This window comes from Lucilia sericata, unplaced genomic scaffold (assembly GCF_015586225.1).
Source record: "Lucilia sericata isolate MDLA Ls3-8-SP2 unplaced genomic scaffold, ASM1558622v1 Contig000495F_arrow, whole genome shotgun sequence".
Taxonomy (NCBI): domain Eukaryota; kingdom Metazoa; phylum Arthropoda; class Insecta; order Diptera; family Calliphoridae; genus Lucilia; species Lucilia sericata.
In genome coordinates this window covers 56,977-84,329 of record NW_023994509.1, presented here as the reverse complement: position 1 = coordinate 84,329, position 27,353 = coordinate 56,977, and the positions used below count along the sequence as shown (strand labels likewise).

Sequence of the window (27,353 nt, the reverse complement as noted above, 5' to 3'; positions counted from 1 at the left end):
ATTGCAGAACCGATGACGACCTATGTTATTCCTTATATTACAGGAATGCAGTATTTGATAGCTTGATATAAACCTCTAGACTCACATAAAAATGTATCAATAGTGGTAATTTCGGTATTCAGTTTTTTCATCAAATTTTTCAAATTGGTGACAGGTCTTTATAGACCGATTCCTTCTGGGCTAAACGGAAACAAATATTCAAAACAAAAGAAATCTTTTAAATATAAACGAATGAGGCTTAGAATACTTTTATAGGTTTGCGACTAATGCAGTATTACAGTCTGAAGGACAAAATCCTGCATTTTTGATAGTGGGTATAAAAATGAGATATGCAATTAATTCCCATTTATCCCGAAGCTATATGTCTTACATTTTGTGATTTTTCAGTGAATATTAATAGTAATAACAAAAAAAAACATTATGTTACAAGTTTATGCTTCATAAATTTTACTTGTATTCCCATTTGTAAATTGTAATTTCAATCAATGTCCGGTGGCGTTTTATGTTCCATTTTCATGTTTTGCTGGCCATTAAAGAAACTACTCGTTTTTGTTAAAAAACGCGCAAAAAAGTCATGACGCATGCGCTGTGGCTTAGGTTTACACGCGGTTTACTGGTAACTAGTATTTAGCGGTTTAGTTTACAATTCTAACAAAGATTTACGAGTAACAGCAATATGTTGATGCCTTTGGGCTTGGCTACTACTAGACATTTGATTCCTAATTGTTGTTGGATTACAAGTTGCTGTCTATTAGTTGTGGTATGTGTGTTGGACATCATGTTTTATCAGACTCGCTTGTCCACTCGGGCTATGGAGTGTTAATAGTTGGTGTGTGTCAGAATCACAACATGTTTGTTTTTTTTGTTTTGTTCTACAGCGACTGTTGCTGTTGCTGCTGCTGCTGTTACACTCTTGTTTTCTTTCTAATGACAATCATTGTTGTCAAACAACGATTGACATCTCTGGATTGTTGGGATTTTGATTTTAATTCTGACACATGATACTCTTAAGATGTCTGCAATTGTTTAAGTTTTTTTTATTATTCTTATTTTTTTTTTTTTTTTGTTTCATTCTTAAGTTGACAGTTTTATTGATAATTTATGACACTTTTGAATACATTGATGGTTTGAAGTTGTTTATACTGTTGAGTTGTGTCAATTCATTTTGCCAAAGAAAACGTGTTATGAATTGAGTGATTGTTTTCTCTATTCTTGATATTTCGTGATAATTGTTGACCAGTCCCTTTTAGAGTTTATTTTAGCAAATTGATTGGCAGCTCTATTAGGAAATAATTGATTCGATTTAATCGACTAACAAAGTGTTTATTATTCGATTTATGGATGTAGCATCAAAACTTTAAATAATATTCGTCTGAATTACTAGACGAATGATATTATATTACAGTTATCAGAATATTCAAAATTGGTTATTTTGAAAAACTTCTTAATAAATCAATGGTTTTTATAACTCGACTTATCGAATCGAATAATCATAAACTCCAACGACAAGGTAAATTACATTTCAAACTCTTTGACACGACCTTTCCTTATCGACAACACTTACTTATTTACAAGTAGTTTACCTTAAAATACAGCTGGTGTTTAATTTATTTCAATTTATTTTCCATATTTTTTTAATGGTTAATAAAATAACACCGTTATTTAAATAAACAATTTACCATTAAACTTAAAGCTATAACTATTATTACATTTTTTTTACATTTTGCACACCTTAAACAAACTCTAGTTCCAAGCTAAAACAAATTAAATAAAACAATTTTTTAATCACAAGACTCAAATGAAAACTCCAACGAAACCAAAAATGAATTATATTGATTTTATGCAAATTGTTAATTGTAAATTATAAATCTGTTTTTAGATCACAGACATGCCTTGTAATCGTAGTTGAAATTATCTTAGTCGGACAATATTAACTCCATTACTAAAATTGTACTCACAAATACATGCATAAATATCAAGTTAGGAAGTAGTGTTCGACTGTTTTGAAGTTCATAAGTGGTGATCTTATATCTCCAACACTATATATAGACTTCAGCACGTTTTAATAGATGTCGGATGTCGGATTGATTACACCTGAGAAGTATATATTTAGTAACGAGTTTGGATCAGAATGGTATCAAAACATTCATGTTTAGAACTAAGTTCAAAATTTTGTAACTAAGTTTTCGCTTTCATCTTTATTATACTATTACTCTATGGTGACCTTGACTTAGAAGCGCCTATTCCCCATACGAAGAACGTCTACTGAGAGTCTTTCTATGGCGACTTAAGCGACGGTAAACTCTAGTGTCTGCCCACTGTGATTTTGTTAGTCTGAATTTTGGTGATACATATTTTAAATACAGAATGCGTCACACTCTTATTGAGCCGAATTTTGGTCTGTTTGTAACTCTAGAGGAAAGGAAATATCATTGCATCTTACCCAAAGAATGGCAATAAATTGCTAAACTTTCTGTATTTTAAAGAAGTGCCAATTGTAAAAAAATAACATTATGTATTTTGTCCTAGGTGCTAAAATCATTAAGGGTCTTGCTATAACTGGCTTAAAATGCTCAACACTCTAAAAAACCAAAAAGTCCCCTTTTATAGGTTCTCATTTACTTCGGGCTTTAATTCATGTTTCTAAGTTCAGTATTATAGAAAACTCAAAAAGTACCAGTTAAAGGGCGAAAAAGTGCCAAAAAGTCACCTCTTATGGGTTCTCATTTACTCCGGTTTAATTTCATGTCTCTAGGTTCAATATTATAAAAAACTCAAAAAGTACCAGTAAAAAAAAGAAAAAGTACGAAAAAATAGTCATTTGTGCCGGAGTGTCAAGTAACATCCTATTGGCATATTTAGTGTTACTAAATCTCTTTTTTTTTAGTGTTATTAAAGTACCTTTTGGTACTTCTCTATCCCTAATGAAGTAATAACAAGTAAGAGTGCTATATTCGGATATGCCGAATCTTAAATACCCTCCACCATCAAGCTACTTTTTATTAAACCCCATTTAACTATCTACTTTTTAGATAGCTTGCCAATTTTTTATCTCCGTATTGAGGGTACTATCATTTATGTATATGTATGTCGAACTAATTTCGATTAGGTGCAGAAAAATTTATATTAATAGGCCAGTTCCAAAACATTTTAATAGAATGATTTATCTATACACAGAACATACTCATGTCGAATTTTATCCGTGGTAAGTGGTATTAAGTGATCTTCAAAAGTAAACTTATTGATCGATCCGGAAAAAAATTCCGTATAATGATTTATATATTCAAAATACACATTTATGTCGAATTTTATCACGATAACTTTTATTGTCAATGTGGATTTTTTAATTTTCGGTTCTTATATGGGAGTTGTGACCAATTATGGACCGATAAGGAAAAAATTACGTTAATGATTTATATGCAAAAAAAATTAAGTCAAATTTTACTCCAATAGATTTATCAATTAATGAAATATGTGCGTTTAACTGATTTTTGGAACAGGACTTTATTATATATTTTGAAGCTATGACCAATTACGGGCCTATCGTAGAGTGATTCATATATACACAAAACATATTTGTGTCGAATTTTATCAAGAAAGCTTTTTTTGACAATGATTTTTTTAAGTGATTTTCAGAAGTGGGTTTTATATGAGAGCTATGATCAATAATAAACCAATCCGGAAAAAAATTGGTGGAATGATTTATATGAAGACAAAACATTTGAAATCAATCCATGAAATATTTGCGTTTAAGTAATTTAGGAAGTGGACCTTATATGGGAGCTATGACCAATTGTGGACTGATACAGATTTACGTTAATAGTATGATTTCTATTCATATTATATTTACATGTACAAAATTTTGTGTTGATACCGATATATTTGAGGGAGTTATTAACTATATAAACTAATTTCCTGGAATATATACCTTTGTATGGGGGCTATGGGAAACATGTTACGATTTTGAAGATACTTGATCCCTGGCAAAAAAAATAATGTTTGACAAAATTCATCAAAAAATCTTTAGTGAACTGATTTTGCTGATACCAAAATACTTAAGACAATAACAAATATTGTTGGTGAATTTGGTTAATTTCCTTTGCTTAGTTTTTTCGTGAGTGTGTTTTACACAGACAGACGGACATAGCTAAATCGACTCAGAATATATATACAAGGAATATATTAATATACTTTGTTGGGTCTAAAATGAATATTTTTAGGTGTTGCACATGTAATGACAAACGTATATATAAGTTCTATAAGTGGAGGGTATAAAAGGAGATTTTCGATAAGAGGTTGATATGGTGCTAAGGGCCTATCCTAATAAACTTTAGTAGACGAATTTAGACCTACATTAAAGTTATTTATGTTTATACGTGAATTTTTAAAACTAACTATTGCCGCTTTTTGTTGACATACTAGAACATTTAATATAACAAATAAGCTCAAAAGCCCTATTGTATGAGGCTAGTCAAAATAATAATTGTCCAATTTTAATAATTTTCCATCAAATTAAATTGCGACCTGTAGCGTGCGCACAATCTTTACATGGACACACAGACAGGCGGATGGATAGACGCACATAGCTAGATCTATTCAAAGTGTGATTCTTAGCAGATTGGTATACTTTAAGTTGGGTGCACGACCAATATTTTTAGGTATTATACAAACGTATAATACACTCCCCACTATATGTAGTGGTGTAGGGTATAACTATTTAACAGTCATAACATGAAGTTAACGAAAAAATTACAAACTAAAAACTCTATTTTTCTTGGTTCCTGGCGGTACCACCAGACTATTAATGTTTCCTCTTATATGTTTCTTAACGATGTTCTCCAGCTTGGCGGAAACTTTAAATCGTTTGAGACAATTTGTTTTTCGTTATTTTTAAGCATTATTTGATTATAGTATTAAAATTAAACTTAGATTTTTATTCTCCTTTAATAGATAAGATTAAACAATTTTTTAAATTTGTATATCATCCTCCTAGAAATCATTAAAACACACAATTTGATTAATTTTTAAGTTTTTCTTTATTTTCTTTTAAACAATTTAACATTTTTTTTTGTTTGTTTGTCACAAATTGATTCTAAACTTTTCATAATGTCAAACACATGATCCAAGTATAGATGACTAACGGTTAAGGTTATAATACAAAAATAACGGCAGTTGCTAAAAAGACAATAGATGGCAGGTGAGAAATGACTTAGAGGGCGGTAAATATTAAAAATATATATCACAAGGGAAAGACAAGAACGACTGAGTGAATGGAATAGATAGAAATGACTATTACAAGAAAGTATAGAAACATACGAGTAGTAAGAACGTAAAAGGAAAATGATAAAAAAGTAAAAAAGAATAAAAGGGAAAAAAGGAAAACTTAAATTATTTTAAAATTATCATTTTGTTGCAACTTGTTGTTTTAAAAAATTTTAACTAAAAAAAAACAAACGAAAACTGAAGTTGGTGGTGTTGATGGTTTGTTGGTCTTTTTGTGTTATTTACATGGGAAGTAATGAAGTGGCTTAAAACCATTTAGAGTAAGTGCTTGGGCGGCACTAAAAGGATGTAGTGATATAAGGGGGATTGTGGTGCTGGTGGTGGTGGAAGTGGTATAAATCATAGAACCAAATTCAGAAGCATATTAAGTTGAACCAACGTTTTTTTTTTTTTTTCAATTCTCTTATGGAGTTAAATTATAGGGTACCAGGAGCAGGTTGCAAGTTAGCGGACACAGCCGATTGAATATGTCCGGGCAATGGAGCTACATGTACAGCACCACGGGTCTTAGCTACATAGGTGCCAGTGGGTGCGGGAACAACAACTGGGGCGGCTACAACAGCTGGACCGGATACGATTTGTACGGGACTGGGAACGGCAGCATGAACAGCTACAGCACCAGGGGCGGCAATGATAGCTCCTGGATGACCAACAACTACGGCACCGGGCAAGATAGAGGCGTTAGCACCCAAAGCCAAAGCAACCAAGACTACGACAACGGCGAACTGAAATGAGGAAAAAATAAGGAAAATTATTAAAATGTTGTACCTATTTAAAAGAAGCATGGATCGAGCAAAAGTATATCTTTAAAAATTTTCGAGATATTATCTAATATTTGAAATTTTTTATGGAAACTTCTAAAAACTTTTACTATAAACATTATATCGGTTCAACTGATATTAATCTCGTAACTCAAGCATTAAGAACAAGGATTCGTTATCAATGTACACTTTCTAAGCGATGCCATTGTTTTCGGAAAAGAGAGAATATAGTTTGAGTTCCATGGGCACTTATTTATAGGATTAGATTCAAAGCAATAGAAGGACATCTGTTATAGATTCAGGATCAAAATGATATTTATGTCGTAACTCAAGCATTAAGAACAAAGATTCGTTATCAATTTACACTTTCTAAGCGATGCCATTGTTGTCGGAAAAGTGGTTCATTACTGAACATTTCTGATCAAGAGAGAATATAGTTTGAGTTCCATTGGTACCTATTTATAGAATTAGATTCAAAGGACATCTCATGTTTATACATTTTGCACATTATTGTTATAGTTTCAGGATCAAATATTTTCACTTTTCTTAGAAAATCACTTTTTGTTCACATAAATGTTAAAAATTCTTAAATCACAATCACTAAATATTTCAAATTCTTCAAGTATTCGTTTTATAAAATTCTCACCTTCATGTTTGCAATGTAAATCAAAAATAATTTATTGATGTTTTATGAAATTGAAAGCTTTCTAGACGCTTTAACGTTAGAAATAATTCTACTGATATCCGAACGTGCGCAACAATCTTTTATACCTCCAGTTCCAGTTCTTGTCTTTTTTTTCGCTATTCTACTCCAAACCATAACATAGGTGTCAACAAATAATGGCCAGCGTGGAATTTGAGTCAATCTATAATTAACTTTACCAAGTAAGGTTGGTTGTCTGGTTGTTTAATTAATTCCAGAACTATTTTATGTTTCTCATTACCAGTACTTTACGTTTTTTTGTTCTCTTTAAGCTCTATTTCAAGTATAGATTTCATTATAATTGTAGAAAAAATATTTTTACATTTATTGTCATTCTAAATAAAATCTCAAATATTTAATTCTACTCATAATAAGATAATATATATAAAATCAAGTTATTTCTTTTATTTTTTCAACAAATGCAAATTATAATCTCCAATCCAGTTCAATTGAAAGTGAAAATTGCCAACAACCTAAACTTGCGGAAATATACATATATGAATAATTATGAATATTAACATCAAACCACCGTTACTAACTTACTTATTTTAAATCCATTAACACACCATTTTAAAACAACTCTACCCTTGTCGATATATAACAAACATTTCTGCCTACTTGATTGACTTGTACGTATACAGATGTCATTGCAATTAATTGTTACGTCATTATAGCAAATTGTTTTAGTTCCTAAACGCCCGCCATTAAAACTATGTGTATTCAATTAATTTTATTAAATAGCTAAAACATTTCAATTAATACATTATTTTCTTAATTTATTACGCTAATTTACAATTTTATAAGAAATGTTTTTTAAAACGTTTTCAATATTTCATCGGTGCTGCTTGTAACGATTCTTAATCTGCCATTAATGCAGATTTTTTATTCTGTTATAAAACCAATTTGCACGTGTTAGCTAAGAATTACATAATGTCAACAATTATGGTATTTTTTAATTTTACTTATATGGTTAATTGTTGCTAAGAGGTTTATATATGTGATCAATCTCACGATTTGTAGGTTTAACAGTTACAATTGTTTTAACATCAATTAGATCAAAACAATTTTAAACGATAATACTTACAACGTACTACAGATGGATAAGCTGCGAGATGTACGATATAACTAATAGCCTCCTAAGGACCCTAACCGAGAAAGGACTTAGACCTGTCTGCTATGCAGACGATGTCGTAATACTTTTAAAGGGAAAGGATTCAAATTACTTGTGTAGAAGAGCTGAGGAGGCTCTGAATACGTCCTTGAGATGGGCTCAACCGAGAGGCCTCAATGTTAACCCGGCAAAAACGGAAATCTATCTTTTCACAAGAAAGACAAACATTTCTACGTATACTGAACCTTGCTTCCTGGGCAAGAAGATACCAGTGACAGACAAAGTTAAGTACTTAGGTGTAATACTCGACCGGAAATTAAAATGGAGTCACCACATAGAGGATAGGATCAACAAGGCACATCGGTGCTGGGCGATATGTAGGAGAACTATATGCATGAAATGGGGTCTTAGTCCTACTATGACAAATTGGCTTTATAAAAGTTTAATTAGACCAATTCTAGCTTATGCTTCAATAATCTGGTGGACTGCTTTAGACAAAAAGTGCAATATCAAAGTTCAGCGCACATGTTGATTGGGTATAAGTGGTGCCATGTGTACTACTTCAACCAAAGGCTCTGGAAACGTTGCTAGATATTCCACCCATTCGCTTACAGCCGAACGGCTCTTTACTTTACCTTAGGCGAACTGGCCAAACGCGGTTATAGAACACGTCATCAATGTATACTGGACACATTGGAAGGATATACACAATCATCGGACGTGCCTGATCGTATACCAGACACAGAATATGTCAGAAACTTTAAAACGCTGATCCCAGATAGAATGTCTTGGTCAAGCGGAACATTAGAGCAAATACCAGTAGGAATCCCTTGTTACATGGATGGCTCTAAATTGGAGGACAAAGTTTGGCTGGGGTTCTATATTGAAGACCCAGAAACAGAAATATACCACCGTTTACCAAATCATAACACAAGCTTCCAGGCAGAAGTACGAGCAATAACGGAATGCGTAAATTGGATTAGAATAAATATGGCGCCCATAGCGCTTAATATATTTACCGATAGCCAGGAGGCAATTAGGGCGATATCAGGCGATAGAACTAAATCTAAGACCGTATTGGATTGTAAGAAAGCTTTAACTGAATACTCTCCCAGAGGTAAGGTTCACATCATATGAGTACCAGCCCAGTCGGGAGTAGTCGGCAACGAAAGGGCGAATGTAATAGCTTTAAAAGGTAGGGAGCTCGAGGCAGTTAACCTGACAAACGCGAAACCATTCGACGCAGCAAAAGCTAAACTAAAAATATGGGTGAGAGAATCCCATAAGGCCTCTTGGAATAATGAAACAGTGGCTAGAACCCCGAAGATCCTATGGGGTGACCCTGATAAGAGCAAGACGAAAAATCTCCTCAAAATGAGCAAGTCTGAAGTTAGCATGATGGTACGTATTCTGAGTGGACACACAGGATTACGAGCACATCTATGCAAAATTGGACGTGCGGATTTAGACGAATGTAGAGCATGTGGAGAGGACAGTGAAACTCTGGAGCACTTTGCCACTGCCAGGCATTCGTCGAAGTTAGATCCAAGTATCTTGGAAGTAATGTTATTCCGGAAATAACATTCCTGACTAACACTGATTGGAAGATTCTTAAGAATTACGTTCAGGAAACTGAGTTTATGAACACTGAAAAATAATTTAGTGGACAGTGAGGACAGTGAAACTCTGGAGCACTTTGCCACTGCCAGGCATTCGTCGAAGTTAGATCCAAGTATCTTGGAAGTAATGTTATTCCGGAAATAACATTCCTGACTAACACTGATAGGAAGATTCTTAAGAATTACGTTCAGGAAACTGAGTTTATGAACACTGAAAAATAATTCATTCAGTTCCCTTTTTTTTCTCATGATAAGGAGCGCACAACAGGCCACTATCGGGCTAGGTGTATTTCTTCTGATTTGATGTAATATACATCCTCCTATCAACCTACCTACAACATACTAAATATAATGGATTTTAAGAAAAAACTGCTGACGCATGCTTTTTTGCTGAAATGTTTTAAAAAGCAAATTAAATTTAAAGTTGAATCCCCTCCAAAATGTGATACCCACCCCACATTATACAGTAGCGCCTAATCGAGTTTAATTTTTGATAATGGATCCCACAAGACTCAAAGCAGGTCACCTTAGACATGTACATTTTTATACCCTACACCACTATAGTGGGGAGGATATTATGCGTTTGTGCTGATATTTGTAAAAATATTGGTCCTACACGCACCTTAAAGTATACCAATCGACTCAGAATCGCTTTCTTTCTGTCTGTCCGTCCGTCTGTGTGAGCTTGTGCGCATTTTACACGTTGCAATTTTCAAGATAAAATTTGGCATATACTCTTCTTTTGACTCAAGGACGAAGCCTCTTGAAAATGGTTGAAATCGGTCCATTATTTCGTGCTGCCCCCATACAACCGTACTCTCCGAATAGGGCTTTTGAGCTCATAAATATGTTAAATGTTTCTGTATCACTTCAAAATTCTCAAAACTTATGTCTTAATGATACTGATGATTTTCATAATGATCGGACCTCATTTGACCCTATCCTCCCCTTCAGAAAATGACTTGATGGTAAAAATTCACTTATAAAGACTAATATCACGATGATATTCTGCATAAATAACTGATGTAGACGTAAATCCTTCTACCAAAATTTATAAGGATAGGACCATAATTTTCTGTCGGGGCTTTATATAGGGTCAATTATGAGCCAATTCTCATAATCTTGGGCAAAAATGATTTGGCTCCTATACATACTTTACTAAGTCAGTCACGAGCGTATATGAAATCGTGGACCAATAATGCTCATTTTCAATTCACCTAATAAACATTATAAACTAATAAGTGAGAGTGTCATATTCGGCCGAATCTCATATACCCACCATCAAACCGTATACCGTAAAAGGAATGCTTCCCTATAAACATCAGGGTGATATTACTGAGAGATAGGGTTAATTATTGACCATTTTTCATAATTTTTTTCATAATTTTTTTAGACCGATTTCACGTATTTTTAAGTCAGGAATGATCGTTAAAGTAATTTTCTTATGGACTGATCCTCAATAAATTTGGTAGAGAGATTTTAACTCGTATAAAACATATGTGTGTCGAATTTCATCGCTTTTCTCGTATTGCTAAGTCAGTACTGAGCTTTAAAGTTATTTTCTGAAGGCGAGCTTATATGGGGTCAGTCATAAAAGTCAGTATAGATGTTCTGGCTTAAATTTTATCTCTATACTCGTACTTTTAAGCCAGTAATGAGCGTTAAACTAATTATCTGAAGGGGTCTTATAGGGGGGTAAGGTCAATTATGGACCGATTGACATAAAATTTGGTTAAGTGAACTTACATGGGTCGAATTTCATCGCTTTACTCGTATTTTTAAGCCACTAATGTTAGTTAAAGTCATTTTTTGAAGGGGACCTTATATGGGGGTAGGGTCAACTATGGACCGATCCACATAAACTTGATAAAGAGATTTTGGCTCCATTGAAACTTATGTGTGTCGACTTGCATCACTATACTCGTATTTTTAAGCCAGTAATGAGCGTTATAATTATTTTTTGAAGGGAACCTTATATGGGAGGTAGGCTCAATTATGGACCGCTCCGCATAAAATTTGGTAGAGAGGTTTTGAATCATAACTTATGATTCATAAGAGACTTACTTATGTCAAATTTCATTGTCATACTAGTATTTCTAAGCCAGTAATGAACGTTAAAGTCTTTTTTGAAGGGGACCTTATAAGGGGGGAGGGGTGTAGGGTCAACTATGGACCGATCCACATAAAAGTTGATATAGAGATATTGGCTCCATTGAAACTTATGTGAGTCAAATTTCATCACTCATCATATTTTTCCGTTCGGACTCTATCGTGCCTTCAACAGACAGACATACGGACGGACGGACAGACATGGCTAGATCGTTTTAGAATTTAATAAGGACCCAGAATATATATACTTTTGTGGGTCTATAACCAATATTTCGATGTGTTCTTTTTTGATGGGGTGAAATTTCAGCTCTATAGCTGACGGACATAGTTCGTCTTAGAATCTAATAAGGACCCAGAATATATATACTTGTATAGGTCTTAGAACAATATTTTGATGTGTTACAAACGGAATGACAATATATCTTTTTTGACGGTTGATATCAAAATGTCAAAAGGTCAAATGGAATTCGGCAATATTCCTAAAAACTGAAACGAAATGGTGAAATTCCCAAAAATTTGTTTTTTTTTAATTTTGCCTATAGGGCCCACTTTTTTGGGTCTGATAAAATACTTGAAGGTTTCTAAAATTGTTTCCTGCTTGCAGATCCTAGCTTTAGGATTTTAGAATATGTGGTCAAGAGTTTATGTAAATTTTGTTAAAAAATGGGCCAAATTTGGAACGTCCAATGGGCAAGATATCTGAAATATGACTTGTATTCTGTACCACAACGTTCTGATTAAAGATAAATAATGTTTCATTTTAAAACATATTGGCAACGGATTGTTTGCAATAGTGAACTTACCACGTTTGTTAACATTTAGACAACGTATGTGTAAAAAATTTAGATTTCGACAACGAAATGTTGCAATGTTGACAATGTTGCGACATAGTGTTGTCGTACGTATGTATATACTTTGACAACGGTTGTTATTGAAAAATTACAAACTCTTTGGTGCCAATTTGGTACCAAGCGTGTATATTTCTTTTTCCCTCTGTGTACTCCTATATAATTTACAAAACATTTGTTGTAAACCCTTATTTCCTTCTGAAACGTCAAATACTTTAAACTGTTTCTATGACATTCTTAAAATATTTTAAATTTTGCCCTACAAAACTATTTTATATTTCTGCTAAAATATAAAGTTTTCTCATATTCAAATTTTAAACCCACTATTTATTTAATCTGTGTCGGGGAAGTATTACACAAATGGCGCGTTTAATTTTTGTTGACAATAATACAAATCGCGGCAGTAAACGTTATCGGGTATATAATTTTCAAATGCAACAATAAATTTGCTACTAGTTTTAGCTATATTTTTGTTGCAGGTTAAGAAAGTTGGTGGTTGGCGCAGTGTACGTTTATATTTAGAGCCGTCGTCACGTAAATGGTGGGAGGATCCGGATGTTTTGGTTGCGTGAGTTTGAAAATTGTTTGATTATTTCTATTCGATATTTTTATTGTTATTATATTTTGGAAAATTAAGTTTTTTTTTACATTTTATGAGTGGTGCTATTTTGCGTCTTATTTAATCACGTGCCAAAATTTATGAGTTTATTGATTAAATATGAATAAGACGATAATTTATGCAACTTAATGATAATTATTGGTTGTGAATGATTGCCAAATATATTTTCATAACATTTAATTAGACTTAAACGCAGATTCGCTAGTGATTATAGCATTTACTATGGGTCTGCCCGTAGTATTAAATTACTACAGCCTATATAGTCTTGATTATATACCAGTCTATAGCCTTCACTAAGCTTGTCTATAGAACAATCTATAGTCTTGACTTTACACCAATCAATAGTCTTGTCTATAGACCAGTCTAAAATCCTGACTACTGACCAGTCTATAGTCTGAACTAAAGACCAATCTTTAGCCATGACTATAGACTATAGACTATAGTATTGACTATAGACCAGTCTATAGTCTTGACTATAGTCCTGACTATAGACCAGTCTATAGTCTTGACTATAGTCCTGACTGTAGACCAGTCTATAGTCTTGACTATAGTCCTGACTATAGACCAGTCTATAGTCTTGACTATAGTCCTGACTATAGACCAGTCTATAGTCTTGACTATAGTCCTGACTATAGACCAGTCTATAGACTTGACTATAGACCAGTCTATAGACTTGACTATAGACCAGTCTATAGTCTTGACTATAGACCAGTCTATAGACTTGACTATAGACCAGTCTATAGTCTTGACTATAGACCAGTCTATAGTCTTGACTATAGACCAGTCTATAGTCTTGACTATAGACCAGTCTATAGTCTTGACTATAGACCAGTCTATAGTCTTGACTATAGACCAGTCTATAGTCTTGACTATAGACCAGTCTATAGTCTTGACTATAGACCAGTCTATAGTCTTGACTATAGACCAGTCTGTAGTCTTGACTATAGACCAGTCTGTAGTCTTGACTATAGACCAGTCTATAGTCTTAACTATAGACCAGTCTATAGTCTTGACTATAGACCAGTCTATAGTCTTGACTATAGACCAGTCTGTAGTCTTGACTATAGACCAGTCTATAGTCTTGACTATAGACCAGTCTATAGTCTTGACTATAGACCAGTCTATAGTCTTGACTATAGACCAGTCTATAGTCTTGACTATAGACCAGTCTATAGTCTTGACTATAGACCAGTCTATAGTCTTGACTATAGACCAGTCTATAGTCTTGACTATAGACCAGTCTATAGTCTTGACTATAGACCAGTCTATAGTCTTGACTATAGACCAGTCTATAGTCTTGACTATAGACCAGTCTATGGTCTTGACTATAGACCAGTCTATAGTCTTGACTATAGACCAGTCTATAATCTTGACTATAGACCAGTCTATAGTCTCGACCATAGACCAGTCTATAGTATCGACAAGAGAACAGTCCTTTGCTATGGTCGAGACTATAGACTGGTCTATAGTCAAAACTATAGATTGGTCTATAGTCTTGACTGTATAAACCTTGACTATAGACCAGTCTATAGTCTTGACTATAGACCAGTCTATAATCTTGACTATAGACCAGTCTATAGTCTCGACCATAGAACAGTCTATAGTATCGACAATAGAACAGTCCTTTCCTATGGTCGAGACTATAAACTGGTCTATATTCAAAACTATAGATTGGTCTATAGTCTTGACAGTATAAACCTGTCCATAGTTTTGTCTATAAACCTGTCCATAGTTTTGTCTATAAACCTGTCTATAGTCTTGACTATAGATCAATCTATAGTCTTGACTATATATCAATCTATAGTCTTGACTATAGACCAGTCTATAGTATTGGCACACACTAGTCTTGACTGTAGACCAGCCAATAGTTTTGTCTATAGACCAGTCTATAGCCTTGATTGTAGACCATTCTGTAGTCTTTACTATAGACCAGTCTTTAGTGTTGACTACAGACCAGTCTATAGTCATGACATAACCTGTCTATAGTTTTGTCTATAGAACAATCTGTAGTCTTGACTGTAGACCAGTCTGTAGTCTTGACTATAGACCAGTCTGTAGTCTTGACTATAGACCAGTCTGTAGTCTTGACTATAGACCAGTCTGTAGTCTTGACTATAGACCAAACTATAGTCTTGACTAAAGACTAATCTATAGTTTTGACTTTAGACTAATCTATAGTCGTGACTGGAGACTAATCTATAGTCTTCACTATAGACTAATCTATGGTCTTCACAATAGACTTAGATATCTATAATCTTGACTATATTCCAGTATATAGTCTAGAATTTAGACCAGTCTATAATCTTGACTGTAGACCAATCTATAGTGTTGACTATGGACCAGTCTATAGTCTTAACCGTAGACCAATCTATACTTTTGACTATAGATCAGTATATAGTTTTGACTATAGATCAGTGTGTAGTCTTGACTGTAGACCAGTCTGTAGTCCTGATTATACATAGACCAGTCTATACTTTTGAATATACCCCAGTCAATAGTCTTGACTATAGACCAGTCTTCGAGTATAGACCAGTCTGTATTCTTGACCATAGTCTGTACCATAGGCTGATAGTTTTAATTATACACTTTCGAGGAGCAGCAGTTTTATTCTGTATACAAATATGGTAACCCTGGCCTACCTCAAAAGGGTGGTACATAATATTATTTTGTTTGCTTAAGTCATTTCAACACCACTATAATTTTATATCTTTGATTTCTTATAACTCTGTGGTTTTTGTCACAATTTATGATTGGGCCTATACGAGACTGACTCAGTATTTAGTGGATTTCGATTATATTTGTCAATAGTCATTCTAATTCATTTCCTCAACAATGCTCCATATAATTTATGTTCCTTTTTATTGTTTAATACATTAATGAATTCAAATGTACTCCATCCTAAAAACCTTTATAAATCATTTGTAGCGACTTTCGATATAACATTCAGGCAAGTGAATATACGAACGTAGGAGTTGAAGTGTAAGAAACAAGTTAATTTTAAAATTCCATTTCATAAGAGCTGCTAAAAGAAATTAAGACAAATAGAAATAAACTGTTAATGTGTAATTGAATTGTAATAAATATTGCAATTGTAGTTTATTGTAATATTTTATTTAATATTTTTACTTATTACTATTTTTTATGACAAAAATAAATGTAGGTAATTAATAATTAAAACACACCCATACACTGATTTAAAGTGTCCATTGACGGCAAATTGTTTAAAAGATAAAAATAAATAAAATCTATTATTATAAATTAACAACAAGTTGGCAGTTATTAAATTGTATCTCCTACTATTTAATGTTTGATATTATATTTGTGAGTAAAATATTTAGGTTGAAAAATCAAGCGGATGCCTCGAACCATGGTCACGCTGTGGGAACTTAATATGACCTTCAAATTGTGTAAGGAAAGAGGTAGCGAAAGTATCTTTGGGAACTTTAATTTCATAATAAATCCCATACGATGGATACAGGCGAATCTGGGAACTACATATGAGGGATTTTTATATCATTTGTGTTTCTAAGACGGGGACTATGAGAACCTATTTTGACATTTGCTCTTTACGCTATTTTGCACATTTCACTTGTAGTTAATTTTCGAAGGATTAAGCTATGTATACACGGTTGTCAGATCTTACAACGCAGAAAATGTTCAGAAAATGTCTAAAACCGTGTGAAATTACGATTTTTGTTCTGCAACATTGTTAGAGAAAGCATTGTCAAAATAATAATATTGTCAGACATCTCATAATTGTGTAAACACATTATGTTGCCATTGCCAGATAATTGTCTGGCAATTTTTATTGTCAGATGTGCGAATTTTATGCACCTGACAATTTGCAACAAGGTGCATTAGAAGAACATATGCAACTAAAATAAGATTTGGCAACTTTTGTAATACAACAATCTGACAACATTGTGAACTGACAATTTTTGTTGGCAGATAAATTTATTGTCTGACAATTGTCAGGCAATGAAATTGTAAGGTTTTCTTACAACGGTGTGAACTGACAATTTACCTATGGCTAACAATTTTTCAGTGTCAGTGCATTGCCAGATCTGCCAACGTTGTAAGATCTGACAACCAAGTATATATAGCTTTAGATTTTTAAATTATGAGAACTAAAACAGATTCTAGTTCCGTTCTAATTCTGTTCTATTTCTGTTTTAGTTCTGTTCTAGTTCTGTTCTAGTTCTGTTCTAGTTCTGTTCTAGTTCTGTTCTAGTTCTGTTCTAGTTCTGTTCTAGTTCTGTTCTAGTTCTGTTCTAGTTCTGTTCTAGTTCTGTTCTAGTTTTGTTCTAGTTCTGTTCTAGTTCTGTTCTAGTTCTGTTCTAGTTCTGTTCTAGTTCTGTTCTAGTTCTGTTCTAGTTCTGTTCTAGTTCTATTCTAGTTCTGTTCTATTTATGTTCTAGTTATGTTCTAGATCTGTTCTAGTTTTGTTCTAGTTCTGTTCTAGTTCTTTTCTAGTGCTGTTCTAGTTCTGTTCTAGTTCTGTTCTAGTTCTGTTCTAGTTCTGTTCTAGTTCTGTTCTAGTTCTGTTCTAGTTCTGTTCTAGTTCTGTTCTAGTTCTGTTCTAGTTCTGTTCTAGTTCTGTTCTAGTTCTGTTCTAGTTCTGTTCTAGTTCTGTTCTAGTTCTGTTCTAGTTCTGTTCTAGTTCTGTTCTAGTTCTGTTCTAGTTCTGTTCTAGTTCTGTTCTAGTTCTGTTCTAGTTCTGTTCTAGTTCTGTTCTGTTCTGTTCTAGTTTTGTTCTAGTTCTGTTCTAGTTCAGTTCTAGTTCAGTTCTAGTTCTGTTCTATTTCTGTTCTAGCTCTGTTCTGTTCTAGTTCTGTTCTAGTTCGGTTCTAGTTCTGTTCTAGTTCTGTTCGAGTTCTGTTCTAGTTCTGTTCTAGTTCTATTCTAGTTCTGTTCTAGTTCTGTTCTAGTTCTGTTCTAATTCGTTTCTAATTCTGTTCTGATCTGTTCTGTTCTAGTTCAGTTACAGTTACAGTTCTGTTCTGTTCTGTTCTAGTTCTGTTCTACTTCTGTTTTAGTTCTGTTCTAGTTCTGTTCTAGTTCTGTTCTAGTTCTGTTCTAGTTTCTGTTCTAGTCTGTTCCTAGTTCTGTTCTAGTTCTGTTCTAGTTCTGTTCTAGTTCTGTTTCTAGTTCTGTTCTAGTTCTGTTCGAGTTCTGTTCGAGTTCTGTTCTAGTTCTGTTCTAGTTCTGTTCTAGTTCTTTCTAGTTCTGTTCTAGTTTCTGTTCTAGTTCTGTTCTAGTTCTGTTTTAGTTCTGTTCTAGTTCTGTTCTAGTTCTGTTCTAGTTCTGTTCTAGTTCTGTTCTAGTTCTGTTCTAGTTCTGTTCTAGTTCTGTTCTAGTCTGTTCTAGTTCTGTTCTAGTTCTGTTTCTAGTTCTGTTCTAGTCTGTTCTAGTTCTGTTCTAGTTCTGTTCTAGTTCTGTTTCTAGTTCTGTTCTAGTTCTGTTCTAGTTCTAGTTTTCTAGTTCTGTTCTAGTTCTTTCTAGTTCTGGTTCTATGTTCGGTTTAGTTCTGTTCTAGTTCTGTTCTAGTTCTATTCTAGTTCTGTTCTAGTTCTGTTCTAGTTCTGTTCTAGTTCTGTTCTAGTTCTGTTCTAGTTCTGTTCTAGTTCTGTTCTAGTTTTGTTCTAGTTCTGTTCTAGTTCTGTTCTAGTTCTGTTCTAGTTCTAGTTCTGTTCTAGTTCTAGTTCTGTTCTAGTTCTGTTCTAGTTCTGTTCTAGTTCTGTTCTAGTTCTGTTCTAGTTCTGTTCTAGTTCTGTTCTAGTTCTGTTCTAGTTCTGTTCTAGTTCTGTTCTAGTTCTGTTCTAGTTCTGTTCTAGTTCTGTTCTAGTTCTGTTCTAGTTCTGTTCTAGTTCTGTTCTAGTTCTGTTCTAGTTCTGTTCTAGTTCTGTTCTAGTTCTGTTCTAGTTCTGTTCTAGTTCTGTTCTAGTTCTGTTCTAGTTCTGTTCTAGTTCTGTTCTAGTTCTGTTCTAGTTCTGTTCTAGTTCTGTTCTAGTTCTGTTCTAGTTCTGTTCTAGTTCTGTTCTAGTTCTGTTCTAGTTCTGTTCTAGTTCTGTTCTAGTTCGTTCTAGTTCTGTTCTAGTTCTGTTCTAGTTCTATTCTAGTTCTGTTCTAGTTCTGTTCTAGTTCTGTTCTAGTTCTGTTCTAGTTCTGTTCTAGTTCTGTTCTAGTTCTGTTCTAGTTCTGTTCTAGTTCTGTTCTAGTTCTGTTCTAGTTCTGTTCTAGTTCTGTTCTAGTTCTGTTCTAGTTCTGTTCTAGTTCTGTTCTAGTTCTGTTCTAGTTGTGTTCTAATTCTGTCCTAGTTCTGTTCTAGTTCTGTTTTAGTTCTGTTGTAGTTCTGTTCAAGTTTTGTTCTAGTTCTGTTCAAATTCTGTTCTAGTTCTGTTCTAGTTCTGTTCTAATTCTGTCCTAGTTCTGTTCTAGTTCTGTTCTAGTTCTGTTCTAGTTCTGTTCTAGTTCTGTTCTAGTTCTGTTCTAGTTCTGTTCTAGTTCTGTTCTAGTTCTGTTCTAGTTCTGTTCTAGTTCTGTTCTAGTTCTGTTCTAGTTCTGTTCTAGTTCTGTTCTAGTTCTGTTCTAGTTCTGTTCTAGTTCTATTCTAGTTCTGTGCTAGTTCTGTTCTCGAGCAAGTATTTAACATAATCTCCAGAAGGTTTTTCTCTTTGGATATATTGTTCAATATTTCAGTTGAAAATCTTGTGTATAGACCGATTGTGAATTCGACAAATGTATTTAACATACAATTTCGAAATTTTTTCTATCGAATCGAGTTACAGAGTAAACCCCAAGAATCTTTGTAACTCTACTATTTGAATTATTGGCAACGTTCTAAGAATAGAGTTATGTTTGATCGGTCACAGTCAATATTTAATTATTCATATGTGTGTTTTACCATATAAATATAATAAACAATTATTATGTTTATACTTTCTAATTTACTTGATGCAAATTTAAAACCCAATTGCGTCAGTTTATAAAAAATATAATAAATAAAATTTACAAATAAAATCAAGTATTATAGTATAAAGCCTTTCTAATTAAATTCTGTAAACATGTAAGTCCTAACGACCTTGACCTACCCGCTAGGGGTTATAATATTTACCTTATTAACCCCAATACTTTACCATAACTTCCAAAGTAAATATATTAAATTTTATAACTTTTCAAGTCTTTCTTTCGGTTCCTGTCTAACTTCAGTTATAAAACCACCACCTGAATGTTGTTGATCTATTAACGGAAAATTATTTATTAAATACAATTTATCTTTTTCGTTTGTAGCCCATAAGACTTAACAAATTATATGTTTTTCTTTCAACAACCTTTAACTTTATTAATTTATTTATCGTGTTGCAAGTTAGCTTATATGTTAGTTTTCTTTTGGAATGTTAACATGGCTCACGTGACTTTGCTGTTGGCTTTATTTAGTTCAAATTAACACCCACTACAATAACTTGAAGTTGGCTTGAAGTTGTAAATATTTTCCAAATATTTATGTTGAAACTTTTTTTAAAGTTAATTTGTACTCTAATGTTAAGTGAAAGTTGAATTTTCAACATTTGTTACATGTACAAATACGGCAGCAGTTTTGATGTCGCCTTACAGGGAGTTTTAAATCGTTTAAGAGCAGGCTGCTATATGGAGTAGTTATGGTCAATTGTTAAGTGATATGATCTTGTTTAAATCATATTGTTTAATTAATTAAAAATTGCTTACTCTTTTTATGTTGGCAAAAACAAAAGGTTAAAATAATGTTAAATCCAAATAGAAATAAATTTAAATAAAAATATTACCAGGATAGCTTATTCTAAATTTTGATTTTTAATCCTGAAATAACTGTTGACATTTATGATGAACATAGCCACCAAATTTTTAGATTTACCCAATACTTTAACGGGAAATGTGTTCTGCAATAAGGCTAATTTTTAGAATCCAGAAAAATTTTGTGGCAGTTTCAGGGGACCGTTCCGAAATATTTATTTAATTTAGAACTACGGTTCATCACTAGCTACCCGATCAGCAGGTGACTAGTTATTTTAACAGAGGATGTTCTAGGAGGAAGTCAATTGACTCATTGGAGAGTGAACTGACATAACAGTCATTACAATTGAACTGAAGTCGAAGTGATTTAAGTGAACAACTCCCTTGCCGGCCCTATTTCATGGTGGTGCTTTTAGAAACACTGTTAGAATACTTACCTTTTGCATTTCGTACACAAAGGTGGCAATTTTTAAACATAGTTCCACCGGTCCAACAAACCATTTGCTCAATTACTCGAACTATCTAATATATTGACCATTGCTGCCACGTTGCGTAACTTCCGAGATGCAAAAACATCACAGAGCTGTAATCGGTAGACCGAAATTCAAATCCATCTATATAAACCAAATACAAATTCTCTGAACATATTCCGATTTATAGATTTTACCGTGGATCAGTCTTTTAACCGACATTCTCTTCCCGCGAATTTGGATCTCAACCACAGCCACTACGTGCATCCCGGATGTACTTCTCCAATAACCGGGGCAAGACAAAATCGGAAAATCTGCCCTGTGGGCTAAAAGTTCCCATGTAACAAAATTATGTGGTTCGATTACAGGTCAATTCATTCCAAGGAAAGGCCGAATATAAATTTGACACCACCAGTTTATAGTCCCGGCTGACAAGAGGTACTGGTAGCATATATTTACCCCTGGATTAAAATCACGCCAAGATGAGAGATCATCAAGGTAGAATGTACCGAGGGTGACTAAAAATGGAATCTGCTACAATACAAAAAACAAGATTCAAATGTCCTCTTCAATGAGTACTGTCACAGTTGCAAAGTCAGGGAAGGGAAGAAACGATCTTCTACCTTAGAGAGACATATTGGTCTATGTTTAATGACATCCTGAGATTTCTCACGGCTACAGACTGGATCAAATACTATACAATACAAAGAGTCTCTTCGACTCTTCTTGACTGTTCGCGTGCAGTGAACAACCACCATAACCAACCAATCCTCTCTCAAATACCTAGGGTACAGTTAAGTGACCACTGTCTTCGTTCTCGTTTACCAAAGGTACAGTAAAGTAAAGACTCTGCTCTAGTCCAGCCACCTGGTTGACCCTAACTTGTATATATTAGGTTATTCGTCACCAATTTACACTTTGTAGTTGAGAGCCAAGACATTTGTCACTTTACTTTACACAAGAGAGCAGAGTCTTTACTTTACTGTACCTAGCCAAAAGGGGACATTAAATTGATACTTATCTTTGCCCTCGTTTACAAAGAGTACATCCGTGACGAAAGACGAATTCGAGCCAACCAGGTTATTAGACGTTAGTGGCATTGACTCTTTGTCGAACTTCTGGGAACTTCGTCTACCATACAAGTAAACAATGCAAGGCTTAAGAGGTTTAGAGTCCAAAATTTTGGATCAATAGTTATCGCAGATTATGGCTGTTTTGGCTCTTGATTGTAGAATTATAACTATTTCATTTGGAAAAAGTATGATTGAAAGCCAACGTTGGCGAACAGGCATAGGACAACTGAAAGAGGAGATTTGAATTTACCATTATATGGTTAAAAATTTATGAATACATTTGATATAATGTATAAATATTGTGACAAAAGTTATTAGTAAACGAAATTCCGGTAGAAAACTCCAACGGTTTTTTGGTAACTCCATAACAATTTATTCTGGGGAAAATTCAATTTGGATATTCCCCCCGGCACAAAAACAAATAACACTTAAGCCAATATTTGTTTTAAATATAATCGTATGTAAATTAAAGCTATTTAACACCATGCCAACACCTAAAAACTTATTGACAAAAAACGAAACTTTTGAAACTCAATCAAATCAAACAAATCGCATTATATTAGATGGCAAACACACAAGAAATTGGGAAATAGACCTTTATAAAAACTAACCTAAAGACAATAAATGTACTAAGCGTAGGAATATGAAACAAATAATATCTATATTTTTTTTTTGGGGTAAATAGGAAAATTACAAAAGCAAAGAAAATAAATGGAAATGTTTCGGCAGCAAACAGGAATTTAAATTCCACTACTTAATTAAATTTCAATTGTAATATGAGAGAATTACAAGGTTTCTTTTCTACAGATGTGCTTTTTCCTCTTCTACTAACCCGGATCAATGAGGTCGAAATGAGAAATTGTTACTAAAAAATGCTCAAAACTCCTCTTCAAAATGTCTTGAATTCATATTTTTCCAGCAATTCGACAAAGGGTCGAGAGTATCCGAAAAAGTCAGTGATTTCCACTAACGTCTAACCACTTGGTTGACTCTAATTCGTCTTTCAGTACGAATGTACTCCTTGTAAACGAGGGTGAGGATAATCGTCATTTTAGTGTACCCCTTGTAAGCGATAGAGTGGACACTTTAAAATCAAACTTAAGCTGTTTGTCTGTCTCTTAGTAAACCATGGGATGACGATTAACTTCCTCGTAGTACAAGCACATGTTTAAATAGCTAGTCACCTGAGCAGTCGGTGTCTAAGGATAACCCTAAATGATATGTTACACATGTAGTTCTTGAGTGTCCCACCGAACTGCTGGATTGTGCACCAATACATATGCATTTGATAGAGTTCTTTAGGAATCGGTTTATTTTGGCTTAAACCCAGCAAAAAAAATTTGATGTTGTTAAAGAAGAAGGGATATTTTCATGATTTCTTTAGTACGTATTCTATTTAATGCGTTTTAAATACATGCCTAAATTCTAATAAATTTGTCATCAGTGAAGGCATGAAAAATGCACCCAAATTCACTCATGTAACTCCACTATAGGAATTGTAATATTTTACTATAATTTGGTATTCTCTTAGGAGATTTAACGAAAACGTGCATTTCATACAATAAATATTAAAAATGACATTAATTTTTTATTAGATTTTTGTTTTTGTAGGTACCTACCTACCTAGTAATATTAAGTCCATTTTAACATTAATAAGAGAAGGAAAAAAACGAGACTGCTTAACGGATTTAAAACACAATGGGTATTTTTCCTCTGCATGAATTTAAATCCAATAAAAATCAGTTATGTTTTATCTTATTTTATTTTTATCAATATCACGCAAAAAAATATTTAAATATTGATAACTAAATCGAAATACCATTATTAATGCATTTTTAAATAAATATAGTGCACCAATGAAAATTCGCTTGAGAATCATCGAATATTCATTGGTTATAAGAACTCATTTAAATGACGAACTATTTTTCCAAATACGAACACATGCATGCCAATGACACGCTAATGTTAAAATCATGCATGTTTCCCCTAAATATGAACCAGTTCATTATCAGGTCAACCCATGCATTTACTACTTTTTTTGCACGTCTTTTTTTGCTGGGAATGTAATTTTCGACCAATTTAGTATAGTTCGACTCAGCAAGTGATTCTGAGCCGATCGATATACTTTAAGGTGTGAAACCTCCCACTATAGCGGTGTAGGGTATAAAAACGTAATTGTCTTCATTTTAAGACTTCGAGTTTAAGTTCTAACTCAGTCTGTTTTTCTGTTGAACCCCGATTTCTGGCCTAATACAAAATAGGTCAATTATCTTGACAAACTCAAAGTACCAGTGTTCTGGTGGTAGTACAACTTATAAAAAATTATAAATTGATGGCTTATAAATTGAGGCAAAAAACAGCAATTTATATTCAAACAATAAACAAACAAACAATAGAAATTAGAACCTTTTCATAGAATAAAAGTAGAGTAGGGGGCCTAAAGGAACAATAAAATTCGAATACATTCATAGGTGCTACACGATGGCAATAAACAAAGTGAGGGGAAACGGAAATGAAGAATTATTTCATATTGAATTACAATACCCAAGTGTAGCAATAATGATGGAAAAGGGTGGTAAATAGAATGGTAGAAAGAGGAATTGTTATTGAAACGAAAAGTGTTACAAAAGTGTTGCACGTCTGAAATATGAGCTGTCATAACAAAATCAGACACTTTACTTGCAACACTAACTTTTGCCAAACACGAAACGCAAGAATACAAAATAAAAATCGAAAGTAACGCGAGTTATCAAAGTGGAAAAATCAACAACAAAAATAAAAACTTGAAAAAAAAAATGAACAAAAACTAAATAAAAAGAGCGTTTTTCAATTCAAATTCGCACGATTTGCAAATCAAAATAAAGTTTCATTTTCCTCATCAATGCAATAGAAATAGTAGAAAGAAACAAAACAAGTGGAAGTGTGAAATTTTAGATTAAAATTTTTGACGTGTTTTAAATTAGAAAATAATAACAAATTTGCCAACAAAGCATTTTACAACAGCTGCCACACCAGCCCAAAATGCGAACATTTAGCAAAACTTCATCACAGAGTTCTCTAGCCCACCACCAGCCTCATCATGGCGCATGGCCATCAATTACACTGACATCGGCTGCAACAACTGCATACAGTTCAAAATCAAAGGCAACGACATCACCGGAACGTACAGCAAAATGTGCCACCGTTACAATGATGCTTGCCGAGCGTATAATTCGCAATGACTGGTCAGTCGAGGATGAACATTTCTTTGAATCGAACAACATGAACGTCTGGCAAACATTGGAATTTCTATCGGGTGTAAATTCTCGCAAACGTTATAATTACGAGGGCTACAACGATGCCAATAATGCGATACGCACTTTAACGCCCTCCTGGCGTCGTGATAGTTTCGTTGAAAAAAATGTCAATCCTAACGGTGACGAGTCCAATACTGGTCCAAATGGCAAGTATTCAACGGTGGCAAGTAGTACGTCGGAGCCCAATGATAATTTGATTAATAATAATGCTGGAACTGTTGATGTTAATGGCTTGCGTGGTGGTTCTGCTGGTAGGGGTGGTGGTAGTGGTGTTGGTGGTCGCGGCTCTGCTATTGGTCGTAATCATCGTTCTTCATTTAGCCACAGTAAAGCGTCTAAACATGCCAAGGCTAATCATCGTAGACGACGTGATAAGCAGAAACTTCAAGCCAATGAATTAGATCCAGAATATGCTTTATCACCGGCGGATTATTCGGATTTAATTAAATGCACGTAAGAATTAATGTTAAACAGTAAACTATAGAGAAAATAGTAAAACAAACACTTTTCTATAATTATGTCTATATTGCTATTATATCAGAAGTCGAGGACAATTGTTTAATTTTTAATTTAATTTTATTTGAATAACTCATTTATTAAAACGATATAATATTGCACAGAGCGACATTTTCCCAATTCAGAACGATAAAAGTCAAAATATTAAAGTTCCTAAATTTTTCGCTATTTTATATATATTACCTCGATCTTTTTATTACTTTACATCCTCATCCTCGGAATTTCGAATTAATGCACCATTTCCACCTCCTTTCTGAACTTCGTAACGTTTCACAAATAGCGAAAAGGCCCGCTGGGCTGAGCTCAACGAATTCTACCAGCAATTCAATTGGAAACTCCATGTCGCCCAATTGCAATTTATTCAACACTTTCTAAAGTTATGGAATGTATGGTGATCATCCATACTTGATCTCAAGTATTTAAATACCTACCAACAATTTACTTAACGACCGCTAGTATGGTTTTTGAAGAGGCCGCCCTACCGGAGACCTATTAGCCTTCCTCTCAGAGAAATGATGTCAATCCATTCACCATGTTGGTGAAAGTAAAGTGGTTGCTTTAGATATTTTCAAGGCGTTTAATAAAGTGTGGTGGATGGTGCTAATATATCAAATACGAAGAAATACACCTAGGTCTCTATGGGGAATGTTGTGAGCTCCTTAACCAGTGCCTCAGGTGGGAATCGAACCCACCAAATAAATAATAACAAAATTTTGACCTAACATACGAAGTGGGAGTTGACATGATATAGCCGCCCCTTTTTGGTGTGGTTATAACTCTTATCGTGGCAATACAAATATATTTAAAATGAAGTAAAAGTTACTTCCAAAATTTGACCTTCGTCATACCAGAATGTACAAAATGTGGCACTGTGCATTAGTAGCAAATATAACAAGTGAGGGTGTTATATTCGGCTGTGCCGAATCTCCTATACGCACCATCAAACCATTAAGGTGATATTACTCATCAAATTAACTGAATAGGACTTTGTATGAGAGATACGGTTTATTATTGACCGTTATTTATAAAATTGTTCATAATTTTATTTAGACCCAAAAATGGGGTGTTATTTCATTTTAATTTAGGGAGTTATTTCATTTCGTTGGGGCTTTTTTTCATTTTTAAATTGAGGAATTATTTCATAATGAAATAAGTCCCTAAATTTGAGGAGTTAT

The 27,353-nt window shown here is 33.7% G+C and overlaps 2 protein-coding genes across 2 annotated transcripts in view; one reads left to right on the top strand and one right to left on the bottom strand.

Moving 5' to 3' along the window:
• Positions 1-5,399: 5,399 nt before the first annotated feature.
• LOC119605547 (adult cuticle protein 1) lies at positions 5,400-6,834 on the bottom strand. The gene is made up of 2 exons (XM_037958735.1): positions 6,691-6,834; positions 5,400-6,008 (listed from the first exon to the last, which is right to left on the bottom strand). Exons 1-2 carry the CDS (start codon positions 6,694-6,696, stop codon positions 5,700-5,702), a joined length of 315 nt encoding a protein of 104 aa, XP_037814663.1. The 5' UTR covers positions 6,697-6,834; the 3' UTR covers positions 5,400-5,699.
• Positions 6,835-12,666: 5,832 nt separating this feature from the next.
• Positions 12,667-27,353, top strand: part of LOC119605533 (peroxisomal membrane protein PEX14) — a 64,067-nt gene continuing 49,380 nt past the window's right edge. Inside the window, exons 1-2 of the mRNA XM_037958709.1 lie at positions 12,667-12,851; positions 12,914-13,002. Of these exons, the coding sequence (XP_037814637.1) occupies positions 12,795-12,851; positions 12,914-13,002 (146 nt within the window). The 5' untranslated portion in view covers positions 12,667-12,794. The remainder of the gene's footprint in view (positions 12,852-12,913; positions 13,003-27,353) is intronic.